Source organism: Dunckerocampus dactyliophorus, chromosome 10 (genome assembly GCF_027744805.1).
Source record: "Dunckerocampus dactyliophorus isolate RoL2022-P2 chromosome 10, RoL_Ddac_1.1, whole genome shotgun sequence".
Classification (NCBI taxonomy): domain Eukaryota; kingdom Metazoa; phylum Chordata; class Actinopteri; order Syngnathiformes; family Syngnathidae; genus Dunckerocampus; species Dunckerocampus dactyliophorus.
In genome coordinates this window covers 8,048,126-8,060,225 of record NC_072828.1, presented here as the reverse complement: position 1 = coordinate 8,060,225, position 12,100 = coordinate 8,048,126, and the positions used below count along the sequence as shown (strand labels likewise).

The 12,100-nt window shown below is 41.5% G+C and overlaps 1 protein-coding gene across 1 annotated transcript in view; it reads right to left on the bottom strand.

Annotated features, from left to right (window-relative positions):
• Positions 1-1,196: 1,196 nt before the first annotated feature.
• tgfbr3 (transforming growth factor, beta receptor III) overlaps positions 1,197-12,100 on the bottom strand; it is a 61,250-nt gene continuing 50,346 nt past the window's right edge. Inside the window, exons 14-17 of the mRNA XM_054789614.1 lie at positions 11,420-11,546; positions 7,638-7,688; positions 7,163-7,270; positions 1,197-2,968 (exon numbers count right to left, since the gene is read on the bottom strand). Coding sequence (XP_054645589.1) covers positions 2,847-2,968; positions 7,163-7,270; positions 7,638-7,688; positions 11,420-11,546 — 408 coding nt within the window. The 3' untranslated portion in view covers positions 1,197-2,846. The remainder of the gene's footprint in view (positions 2,969-7,162; positions 7,271-7,637; positions 7,689-11,419; positions 11,547-12,100) is intronic.

The window sequence follows — 12,100 nt, the reverse complement described above, 5'->3', positions numbered from 1 at the left end:
CGGAGAGGCGCAAATTAACAGCCATGTTTCTGTCAGACAACCCCAGGGCAGCTGTAGCTACAGATGTACAATGTTCGATTGTACCACCACCAGTGTGTGACTGAGTGAATGAATAAATGGGTTCACCTCATTGTGAAGCATTTTGGGTGCCTTGAAAAGCTCTAAAAAATGCAGCCCATTCTTATTATTTTTTGTAATGGTAATAAGAGCAAGGGTGAGAAATTCCCACAGACTCCCTGCAGTGATACTGAGTGACATGCCACTGACCGCAGTGTTGCTCACCTTCTTCACTGGGATAGGGACAGGTACAGTTATGGGGAGACAGTGCTTGTTGGGAGACAGTCATTTGTTGTTAAATCTGGTAAACTGATTGAATAGTACATGCTAAACATTTACCTGTGCTGATTAAATGAGGCTAACACTCTGTTAGCTTATTGTGCTAACAGGTTCATTTCCACGCCACACACTGACTGACTGGGCTAAACAAAAACCGGGTCACATATTGACACCCTTTTCATTTGCCTCTCTTTTCTCACCTTTTTTTCTTTCCTTTTTTGACTACCTGACTTTATTTTACTAGACACTGGCAGCATTGTTTCACTCTGCTCTGTCGCAACTGCCCACTGACAGGCAACATGCTGCAGCTAGAAGCAAGGTGAAGGTAGTAGTGGACCAAACCATTTTACATGGAGGGGAGTGTTTGGGTGGGTGGTCAGCCAATATGGAAGCTTACGTTTGATCAATGTGGATATTTAACTGTTACTGCCAAATACAAAAGATTGTTTTAATCCTTTTTTGACTAAATTAAAAAAAATAAATTACAACCACATAACAAAATTATTTTACCTATTTATATTAGCCCCTGTCAGTCAGGGAGGGTTGGAATTGTCTTCACTTTTCCCCACTTTATGGCACTCCTGACCAGGAGTCACATGATCAAGAAGGTCCTAAACCCCGCCTTTTAGCTCACGTTAAGGAAGTTAGCTTTAAGTACAGTACGTAAAACTTGTGGTGTTATTTGTATTATTTCTCCAACTGATTTAGGATTTTAAATATGAACTTATCAAATTGCCCACGCAGTGCCTCGCCCCCTTTCTCCTGATTGGCCACCCCCGTGAAGCCTCTTGGGGCGGGGCATCAGCGGTTTTTACACAGTGCTGTAGCAAAAATAATACTTACAGATACTTAACACTTTGTCCATGTTTATTTAGCAACATTTTTTTACACGAAAATATAGAAAAAGCAAAAGAGTTCCTTAACATGTTTTATACCAACGTCATTTACATCCTTGAAGGTTTCCTGCTTACATGACATGAATCAGCAAACCGATAAAAATAAATCATTTCACAGTACTTCAACAATAAAATTCTCTCGGTAAATATATTCCAAAATATAATTTTATACACAAATATATATATATATATAAATTTTAAAAGTACTTATACTCTATTCCCTCTGTAGAAAGCTTTATACATGTTTACATTTGTAAAAAAAGACACAGGTGGGAGGTACTGGCGCAAACACTTGTGAAACCGCGAGGTGGCGACGAGTCCAGCAAAAACAAACGTATTACTTCCGCAATAATGTTTGTATTTATACAAAAAAAAAAAACATTTTTTTTTAACTGGAATTTTACCGGAAGAATGAAGTCAACACTAAATTATTTAACGTTTAAAAACAGATTCAACTAATCAATTAATTCCTCATTATTTAACAAAGGAAATGATCAGATGGACTGATGATGTCACTTTTAGGCTAACTTGCGTTTGAGCTAGCGGAGGCAAAAGCGGACGCGATTTGTCTCATCACTAAATTTTACGTACACTTTTTGAGGTACAGGTGACACCTTTTTCTGCTTACAGAGGACGACATCCTGTAATACCGTGCTGACAAACTGAGGTGAAATGCTAAGTTACTAACCTGTGGGCGCAGCTTTCAAGTTGTTGCTATATTTACAATATTTACACAAATACAAAAATGTACAAAAGACAATTCCGACGTTTTGGCCTCATTTTCTGTCTTTCCTGGATTGACATGAGAGGGTCGGTACCACTCTTTAGAGGTTGGTACGGTTAGCCTAGCTTAGCATAAGAGCATGTTGTTATATTCAATACAATATGTTTCAAACGTTATATCTGTTTTTGCCCAGTGGGTTTGCTGGTCATCCAGAGTGGTATCAACCCTTTGGTCTCATTTTGGAAACAATAAACAATTCTAAAAAACCCTTAAAGAGCGTAGCTAGCTTAGCTTAACTAGCCGTGACTACTACATAAAAGGCACTTGTTTACAATATTGCAAGGGCAAAAAAAAAGAAAGAAAATATGCGTATAAAAATGTAAAAAAAAAATCAGTATGTCTTCACATTTGTCTTTCACATTGTTTGACATTTTCTTAACTTCTGTATACATTCAAGAAAGATAGCTTTCTTTACATACCACTTTAGACCACTCACAATTCAATAGTGGTTCTGATGTTCTGTCCTGGTCCAGCTTTGTCGCACTTTGGGGTCGTTCAGTCGCGACCATGATGTTGCGTTTTCCTGTTCTTCTCAAAAACATCCTAAACGAAGCTGATTGTTAAGCTGACATAAGGGGAATAAAACGTGGTGGTGACAGCATCCAAACTCCTCCAAGGACGCTGTTATGGATCTGGGAACCAAAAAGGACCTTCCCTGAAGTTGGGTGCATACAATTGTCCAAAATGTCTTGCTCCGTCATGTAGCGTCAACTAGGAGACAGGAAAAGGTGTGCAGGCCAAAGACCGGATGGTGTCCAACTATTGTGGACTCTCATGAGGACTGTCCACGCAAACATAGTCTTTGATTGGAGGACGTGCAGCCGCGCATGCTACGCGGTGCTGCTGCTGGAGCAGGGCGTGCTTTGCGTGCTGCCGATGCTGTGGCCGGCACTGCTGTTCTCCGAGGCCGGCTGACACTTCTGGACCTGCTGGGCGCCGCCCGCCGTCCCGCCTAGAACGAGACAAGAGAAGGTCAGTGTGGATGAGTGTGTGAAGCTCTTAGGGTATACCATCCTTCACAGGAGGAAGTAAAATATGATGACTTCATCTGGACTCTAACGTCTTAACAGTTTTGCCTTTGACCCTCCTCATCAAGCATCGGGATTTACTGCCGCTTTTAAAAAACGTCACCTTGAGAAAACGCTCTAAATTAAAACATCTGGAGCAGAAGGAGACGAGGAAGCATCCTTTTCATATCTGGAATCAGTGAAGCTGGACTTAAAGGCCAAAGCAAGGCATGAGATCTCCACCCTTTTGTCACCTTGGATAGGGCAAGCAGACATACACTGTACTGTATTTTGGTTGACACAGTCAGGTATTCATGTAACCACAACTTTATTGTTTTGTACTTGCACACCAACAACAAAAACGTCTAAGGTTGTACAATTCAGTCAAAATATTTGCAAAAAGTTTCCAAGCCGGAAAGGCCATGCGCACTTTTCCCAGCAGGTTACCCAGCATGCGAGTATAAAATAGTATTGTTTGCATGTGTATTAGTGAATATGCATTTATTTTGACACCCCCATAATCTATGTATTATTTCCAACTCATTTTTTTTGTCTATTATGTTCCCCAGAAATGTATTTTCTTTCATTCTTTCAATGTCCACTGCGTCTATTTGTATCCTTTCTGCTATTTCCAGATAGCATTATTTTAGTTTTACTTGAGTTCAAGGATAACCTGTTTTTATCAAACCGTGTCTTTCATATGACCATTTCATCCTTGACCTTTTTAATGAGTTCTTGTGTGCTTTCCCCAGAACAAAAGGAAGTGGTATGATCCACAAATAATAACTTTAAGTCCTTTGTCACTCTACAAATGTCGTTGACATACAAACTGAACAGTTTTGGTCCCAATATTGACCCCTGGGGTACTCCACACGTGATATTTAAACCCACAGATGTGTATTCTCCTAGCTTTACAAATTGCTTCCTGTTTGCTAGGTAGCTTTTAACCCAATTCAAGATTAATCCTCTCATCCTCTCATTTCGTACCTTTCTAACTTTGTTGTTGAAATATTGTATCGAAGGCTTTTGTAAGATCCATAAATACTGCAGCTGCACACTTTCTGTGGTCTATAGCATTGGTAATTTCCTCCGTGATTTCAGTAAGTGCCACAGAAGTTGAAATATTAGCTCTGTATCCGTATTGACTACCCGTTGGGGGAGCAGGCCGGGAATTACAGTGTTTTGGCCAAGAGGAGAAGAATGCAGATTTACCCTGCACAGAAGTTGAGATTTATGGAGTATTTTCTGAAAAGAAACTGTTACAATGCCATTATACAGTATACTACTACAGTAATCCTTTGTTTATCGCGGTTAATCTATTCCAGTCCTGACTGTGATAAGTGAATTTCTGCCAAGTAGCATTCCTTATTTAAAAATTGAATATTTCCATAGTTAGAGCATAGAAAACCTGTGTACGTTCTTTTAACATTAGAGCCCTCTATACATGAAATAACACCCCTATAGTCACCTTTACACTTCTATGACCCAATATAGTAGACATAATAAGAGAAAATAAGACATTTAAGACATACATACGACTGGTGCTGTTACTGTAAATGTGTGCCAGTGACGCAGACAGGAAGTGGCGTCAGGGGTTCACAGTTCAGAGTTTTAGCTTGGCGTGGGTTACGGCTGCAACAGTTCCTGTGTCTTGTGAGATACTTCAAACCTGCAATAGAAGCCTTTTGTTCCAGCCATCAAGTCTGATGCTTGTCTGTCTCACCGAACATTACAGTATCATTCCTGACACCTAGTGACCAGTGTACAATACTTCATATCATCACGTCTTTAAATGTGTCTTCTGAATGCCTTATATTTGAATTTTTAGCCATTTTTGTGCTTGAAAATGATTCATTTAGGCAAAAAAATAAGTACGATTTGCTTAAATATGTATATATTTGGACTACAAATAGGCCGTATTCAACCAAGAAACAGCATGATTTATTAATTAATATATTTTTTGAATTACTGTGGTCGAGTGAAGCCGCAAAATTGGAAGCAGGAAGTGGCGAAGGATTACGGTACATCGTATAAAAAAGCCCCTGAAATGAGCAGGGTAGCTCCCCTCTCAATGAGCTGATTAGTTGGCGCAGGTGTTCTTCATTTTTCTGAGCAAACAAACTAACGTCAGCTCATCAGCGGAGTCAGACAAACGTGTCCTCTCGCGGCTGTCAGACGTAAACGTCTTGGTGAAATCAACTCGCGTGTTTAGACTGCACGCCAGACAAAGTGTAAAAGCTTGGGCTGGCTTCGGTATCTTTGCACGCTCGCTTACGTGACCGGAGCGGCGGCAGAAGGTCTGTCGGCGGACACGTGATGACGGACGAGGAGCGGCGGCTTAACGAGCAAAGTGTCGAATAGTCGTCTGATTGAAGACTCGCCTTCGTCTCCCAGCATGCCTTTTATGGACTCCAGCTGTGGTGGATGAAAATAAAAAGGGGGCGTTTGTCTCGGGAGGGGAGCATCGTCCTCAAACCCCTGAGGAGGGAGGGGCGAGGGTGGGGGTTGTTTGGGGGTCGCGACGATCGCTCTTTTGTTTTCATGGTTGAACACTCAAAAATACGCTGATATTTTTAGAGGTCGGGAGCACTCGGGGTTAAGATTGCCTTGTAAGGACCATTTTAGACTAGATGGTCAAACTCATGACAGCCTCACTTCTACTTCTTCTTCTTCTTCTTCCTCCTCTTCCACCTGCTCTTTGTCCACGTCCACGACGTCCACCATTGCTCCTCACTGATTGGTCTGATTGAGTCTTCAAACATAATATTTACACATTTAAGCCGATTAAACCTCCACCACGGAGTTTATTTCCATGGCCATTCATGTAACTAACCCAACCACAAATGCACGGTTGGAGACAACCACGATGTATCCCATTGGGCATTCTCCAATTCGTAACTAAATAATGAACGGACAAAGCAGAACACACAGGGACATCTCAAGGACTCTCACACAACATTTGGACACCATCCAAATTAGTTTTGTTGCTCACACGTGTGTACTCTGAAAACTAAAGTCCAGGCTCCTACTGGTGGATGGTGGGTCTGTCTTCATTTCGTCCTTTAAATTTGATATTGTTCCTGTCATAGTTTTGCACAATACATAATAAATAAGATCAATTACATCGCTATAATGTACGTATGTTTTACTGGTGTGTTGATGACTAGCTAGTGCGCTGCTCATGAAAAAGATACCGGCAGTGCTTCAGTAACTTCTCTCTGGCAAGTCATCCAATCACAGCGACAGTCGCTACAAATAACTTTGGTCTTGTTGCGAGAGCCATGTGCCAGGGCTTTGAAGCTAAATTTACTAATCAAAATAGCCCTTTCTTATTCTATTTCTGCTCAATATTTGTTCCCCCTTGTGGGTCCACAGTCACCGCTTCTTCCTCAAACTACGGAGTGGGCCGAGGGTCAAACAGGACGTGCACATATTAGTTGCGCATCAAAAAAAACATAGTGCCGTTAAAGGAAACTTCCATTAAGGCGTTATTGACAGCCTTATTAAAAATGTAGTAAAAATCGTTTACATTAAATTTAAAAAGTAATAAAAAAAATACATAAAATTCTTATAATTCCATCCATCCATTTATTTTCTATGCCGCTTCTCCTCATTAGAGTCGCGGGGGCATGCTGGAGCCTATCCCGGCTGACTTCTGACGACAGGCGGGGCAAATCCTGCTTATAAAGGATACCCAAATGACCTCTCATTTTAGTCGCAATTTGTTGCAATAGATTTTAAACACATTTGTGCCGTTGTAATCCACATGCATGAGTGCCACGTATAAATATAATATGTAATAAAGCAGTAAAGGAAAGCACCATAGAAGGTGTTTGCCTACGTGTCCTCAGTAAAGGCTTTGACTATAAGAGATCTCCTTTTAAAGGTGAACTCTCACTTCCTGTCAGCGGTCAGACAAGGTCAAGTGGCTTTTCGAGCGCCCGCGGAATTTCCATATTGGCTGAGCAGCATTGAAAGGCAGGAAAGACAAGCGCTCTCGCTGCCGACCAACAGGAAGTATTTACACCCCATGTTATTGTGCGTCGGCCTCTCTCAGCAACAGGATGTTTGGACCTCTCAGCAGCGCCCCCGACATTCCTCCCTCAATTTTATCTCGGTGCAGAAGGTGAAGATCCTACCTGTGTGAGAGTAGATGAACCACAGCGCTCCGGTCAACAGAGCCCCGATCACGAAGGCGGCGAAGGCGATGACCACCACGGTGGGCGTGTCCAGCACGTGCACCGTGTCTGCAAAAGAAAGGCACTCTCAACATTTGTAGCTCAGTAAACACTGGTAGAGTGCAAGGAGTGACAGGTTCAAGTGCACCTGTGAGTGTTAATACTAATAGGAATAGGAACTAGGAATGGAGTTCCCAAACAAAGCATCCACGTCTTGGTGGTCCTTTAAGAGTTGGGACACTAAGACAGATTTATTGCTTTCTATGGGAAAAATGGTTTCAGTTTTCGGACGATTCGGTTCCACTGTGTAGGAGATCCCTGGTATTTGCAGGGGGTATGTTCCGTGACCCAGCGAATGGCAAAATATTACAAATAATGGACGCACCCATAATCTACTGATGCCTTAAAATCATGCGGTGCGTTCAGGAAAACCTACTTTTAGTAGTGGGATCATCCGGGCTCTCAGGCTCCAGATACGTCGGAAAGTCTGCAAAAAAAACAACAAAAAAAAAACATGAGCACAGTGCATGTTGGGTGTGCTAACATGCTAACAAGCTAACATGCTGATAAAGCTCTTCCCCTCTGGAATGTGACCTGACCGGGAAGGAGAGGGGCAGTTTCAGGGGTCCAGAGGGACGAGCCTCCCCCAATCTGAGGTGTTCATGATGACGCCAAATGACACACAAAGACGCCGTTTGTGTGTGGACAAGGCCCCCTGGCACGCATCCAAAGCCTGGATGCGGCACAATGGCGTCTATTCTTAAACTTGGTGTTTCATCGGGAAAGACTGATGACAGGTCATCACAGGAGGACGCCCTCAGTGACATCAACTGCCCGCCCCTCCTGCGGTATCTGTACCATGTGACCCAGGAATGCCAGACTTTTTCATGACTTGACAAAATGATGGTTCTAACTGTGTCAGAAGCATGCATTAGTCCAACATGTCTGACTGATTCATTCAGTGATTACAGGTTGAGTCCCTTTACTGGGCTTTTCCAACAGGCTTACATTGGGTGCAGTATTTAGAGCAGGGGTACCCAAAGTGCATTTTGTTTTTTATTGGCCGCAGGTATATTCCAAACACAAAATGAATTCATTATTAATGAGAAATATTATTAGATATTGCACATATGCATATATTATCTGCACGTGACCCTCGGTGGAAAAGGTTTGGACTGTACACTTTTGTTTTTCCCACGAAACTCCCATATTTTGCCCTTCTTTCTCATCGCCCTCCCATTTAAATTTTCGTTTAATTTCCCATAGTTTAACGTTCATCACACACAAAAAGTCTCTCTGGTACTGCAGGTGACATTGGTGGAGGGGAATCCACGCCAGAGTAGCAGTAACGTGTGAGGACAATGGTGCAGCATATTGGCAGTGGACAGTCACGTTGGTATGGACCCCTGACATAGACTCTTGTATTATTATTAACACTGCTTGACTTCTTTTTACACTTGTATGACCCAATGGCAATAAATACATTTCCACAAAGTAGGATTCCTTATTTATAAATGGAATATTTTCATTGTTAGAGCATAGAAAACCTGTTTACGACCTTATAAATAGGGGTTTTAACATTATTAGAGCTCTCTAGACATGAAATAACACCCCTATAGTGACCTTTAGACTCCTATTCCCCAATATAGTAGACATATAAGAGGAAATAAGTCATAAAATACTGTAGACTCACACATTAGTACTGGGAGAGTTCCTTTTTTTCTAGTTCTGGTTTCTGGACAGTGGCTATTGTCACATCAGTGTAACATCATGTAACATTACTGCCACCAAGTGTAGGCATACACATACATCATACATATCATATTACTACATATCACAATACGTCTTTCAACGTGTCTTCTGAATGCCTTGTATTTGTATTTTATTATTATGCTGGAAAATGCTTAATTTACACACAAAATACGTAAAATTAGCTTAAATATACAACTAATTTAATATATTTAGGAAAAACCGTGGTAGAGTGAAGCCGCAAAATTTCGCAGTGCAACGTGAATGAATTTTCTCCTAAAAACAGACAAAATCTGGTGTTGACTTTGAGCTTCATTAGCTTCATTAGCACTGTAGTTGCTCAATAACAGTATTCATCTACTTGACTAATACACCGTGTCGACATCATAAATGGAACTCAAATTTGAGGTTGTTGTGTCTTTCCCACATACAAGTCAACATTTCGGCTTGTTTTGTTCACGGTCCAAACAGACGCCTTCTTGTTTCGCTCAAACGCTAAGATGAACTTTTTCAAAGCGTGTTTACGGCACACTGCTGTTGACTCAATGAGCTCCGTGGAAAATAAACCCGCGGCGTTGGCACACGCCGTCCTGTTTCCCAGCTTAGCGCGCTCACGGCCGTCCCGTCTTGTTCGCCGCTGCCTCGTCCAACGTCAACACAGGCACGCCACTGCGGGACATGCGAGGGCAAGGAGTGTTGCTTTAAGATGTCGTAAAAACGTCGGTTAACACTGTTCCTCCAGGTTTACAATCACGCTACCATGCTAACATAGCGGAACCTTTACAACTTGTTTTCTTTTTAAACACTTTCATTACGGACAGCATTCCAACTTTCAAACAGGAACAAGAACCCTATTGATTTAGAAAGGATGGTGGAGGCAGACATCACTGATATCACTGTATCACTGATACAGTGATATCACACTTTTGGGGTATCATTATTGTCCCCTTTTCTCTTTAATTGACCTCGCTCGCAACAAAGGAAACTAACAAGCTAATAAATAGTCGACTCTCCAGAAAACAGATCAAGATCTAAAAAGCGATCAAGATGGCGTAGTCGTGACTACGCAGAAGTCAGCGTGCTTGTTAGGACTCCACTCTGATGTCCTACCAACCTTTTCAAATGAGAAACTGAGGCAAAAGTCATGAGTCCGTAGCGTGGCCACACGTCTTTCGTTGACGTCTCTCTGGCCTCAGAGGAGAGGGAGTGAGTGCGGGGTGGCGAAAGATGCTAATGACATCATCACGTCTCTTGGCCAGTTAAAAGGTGATGGCTGTTACCTCACCCGATAGACGAATGAGCGGCTAAATAAGGGGTGATCTTCAAGGACTAACCCACGCGCACACACACACGCATGCACCCTACGGAGTGGGAAGGAGTGTGGCGGGGTGTGTTGAAGTTTCTAAGTGAAAACAACTGGAGCTTAGTGCGAGTGTGACTCCTCTTTTCCAGCTCATCCAGAGCCAGGCCAGAGCAGCCAAAGTGGGCCTCTTTCCTGCAGCTAGCCACATGCTAACGCACACATGCACACACACTTGTGTACAGATGGTTGGTGTAAACAGATATGTGATGGCGTAATGTAGCGCAGATGTCAGGAGGTGATGTTCAGCATTTTGTGGTTTGGTCGTGTCCCTTAGAAAGTCCGTGAGGGCTTCACGTCTTACTACACTCTTCTTATCACACCGCACACACACACACACACACACACACACACACACACACACACACACACACGCACACACACCTAAGGAAAGAGGCTTCTACTCATTTGTATGATGTCAACGCAAGGCTCTGTCATACCTTTGAACTTTTACTTCACCAAATGGATAAAATTGTCATAAATTAAAACACAAGCGATGTGTTAAAGGGATCGTTTTTGAGTTTTTTGACACAAAGTTGTATGACATCCCCATAAAATCTGTAAAATTACAGTTTTTTCATGTCTGCTGTTGTTTTTTTTTTTTTATTTTCCAGCTACGTCAACTTCCTTCCTGTAAATTATCTTCTTGTAATTATGACTTTATTCCCATAATATTTTGACTTTATTGTCATAATATTAGAACTTTTCCTGCAACTTTTTTTGTTTGTTTTTCATAATATCACAACTTAAAACAAAAAGAATGTCTTTCTTGAATATTTGAACTTTATGGTAAAATGACGATATTGTTCCTCATAATGTTACAACGTCATTCCAACTTTTTCTGCTTACATTGTAACTTTTTTCTCTTGACTTTAATTCTTGTAAAATTCACAAAATGGCCGTGGGCCAATAAAAAAACTGCTGCGGGCTGCAAATGGCTTCCGAGTCTCACTTTGGACATCATTGTTCTAGGTTGCACAGGTGTACCTAATGTTATGGCCGGTGTTGACATATGGCAGACCAAAAGCAGGTCTCCCCAGCCAGAAAATACCGAGCTAATGTTCTACTTGCACAGGAACATCCCAGCACAGTCGAGAGTGGACCCTCACCTGTCATGCCGGGCTGAGCGGATCCATCCAGCACCATCAGAGCTTTGCTGGACGTCCTGGCGTTCATCATCATGGTGAGGATGTCGTCCAGGTGCACAGAGTCGCACGTCTGCCTCGGCCGTAAGCACTGTGTGTGTTAAAAAAATGCTGTCACTCTACAGTGCGATCGATTGATTGGTTCATTATCAAGATGACATGTTGTTGCAAATTAATTCATTTTCATTTTCAATTGTGAAAGTGCAAATGATCCTATCCTGATAAAAATGGCACGATCAATCACGTATAGCCAATGAGGCAATCTTTCCTTCCACCAGGAAGTAGCCTGCTAACTATGGATGCATCAACATGATTTTTAGTATTTGTTTTTGTTAAGTTTAGCTTTGATGTTTCTCTACTAATGCCATTTTCGTTAATGGTGCCGTTTCCATGAATGTCTTTGCTCAGATTTTTAAAAAGTATCAATTATATTCAATAAATAAATACAAAATTAAATTATAATTTATCAAATAAATAATTTCTTTAAAAATATATTTAAAAAAATATTTAATTATATAATACATATTTTTATATCCATATTATTTGATATATTTGTGCAGCATTCATGAATACTGTGCAAAAAGAAAAAGCGAAAAAGGAAAAGAAAACTAGTTGAAAGAATACATAGGTGGAAGAATAGGTCAA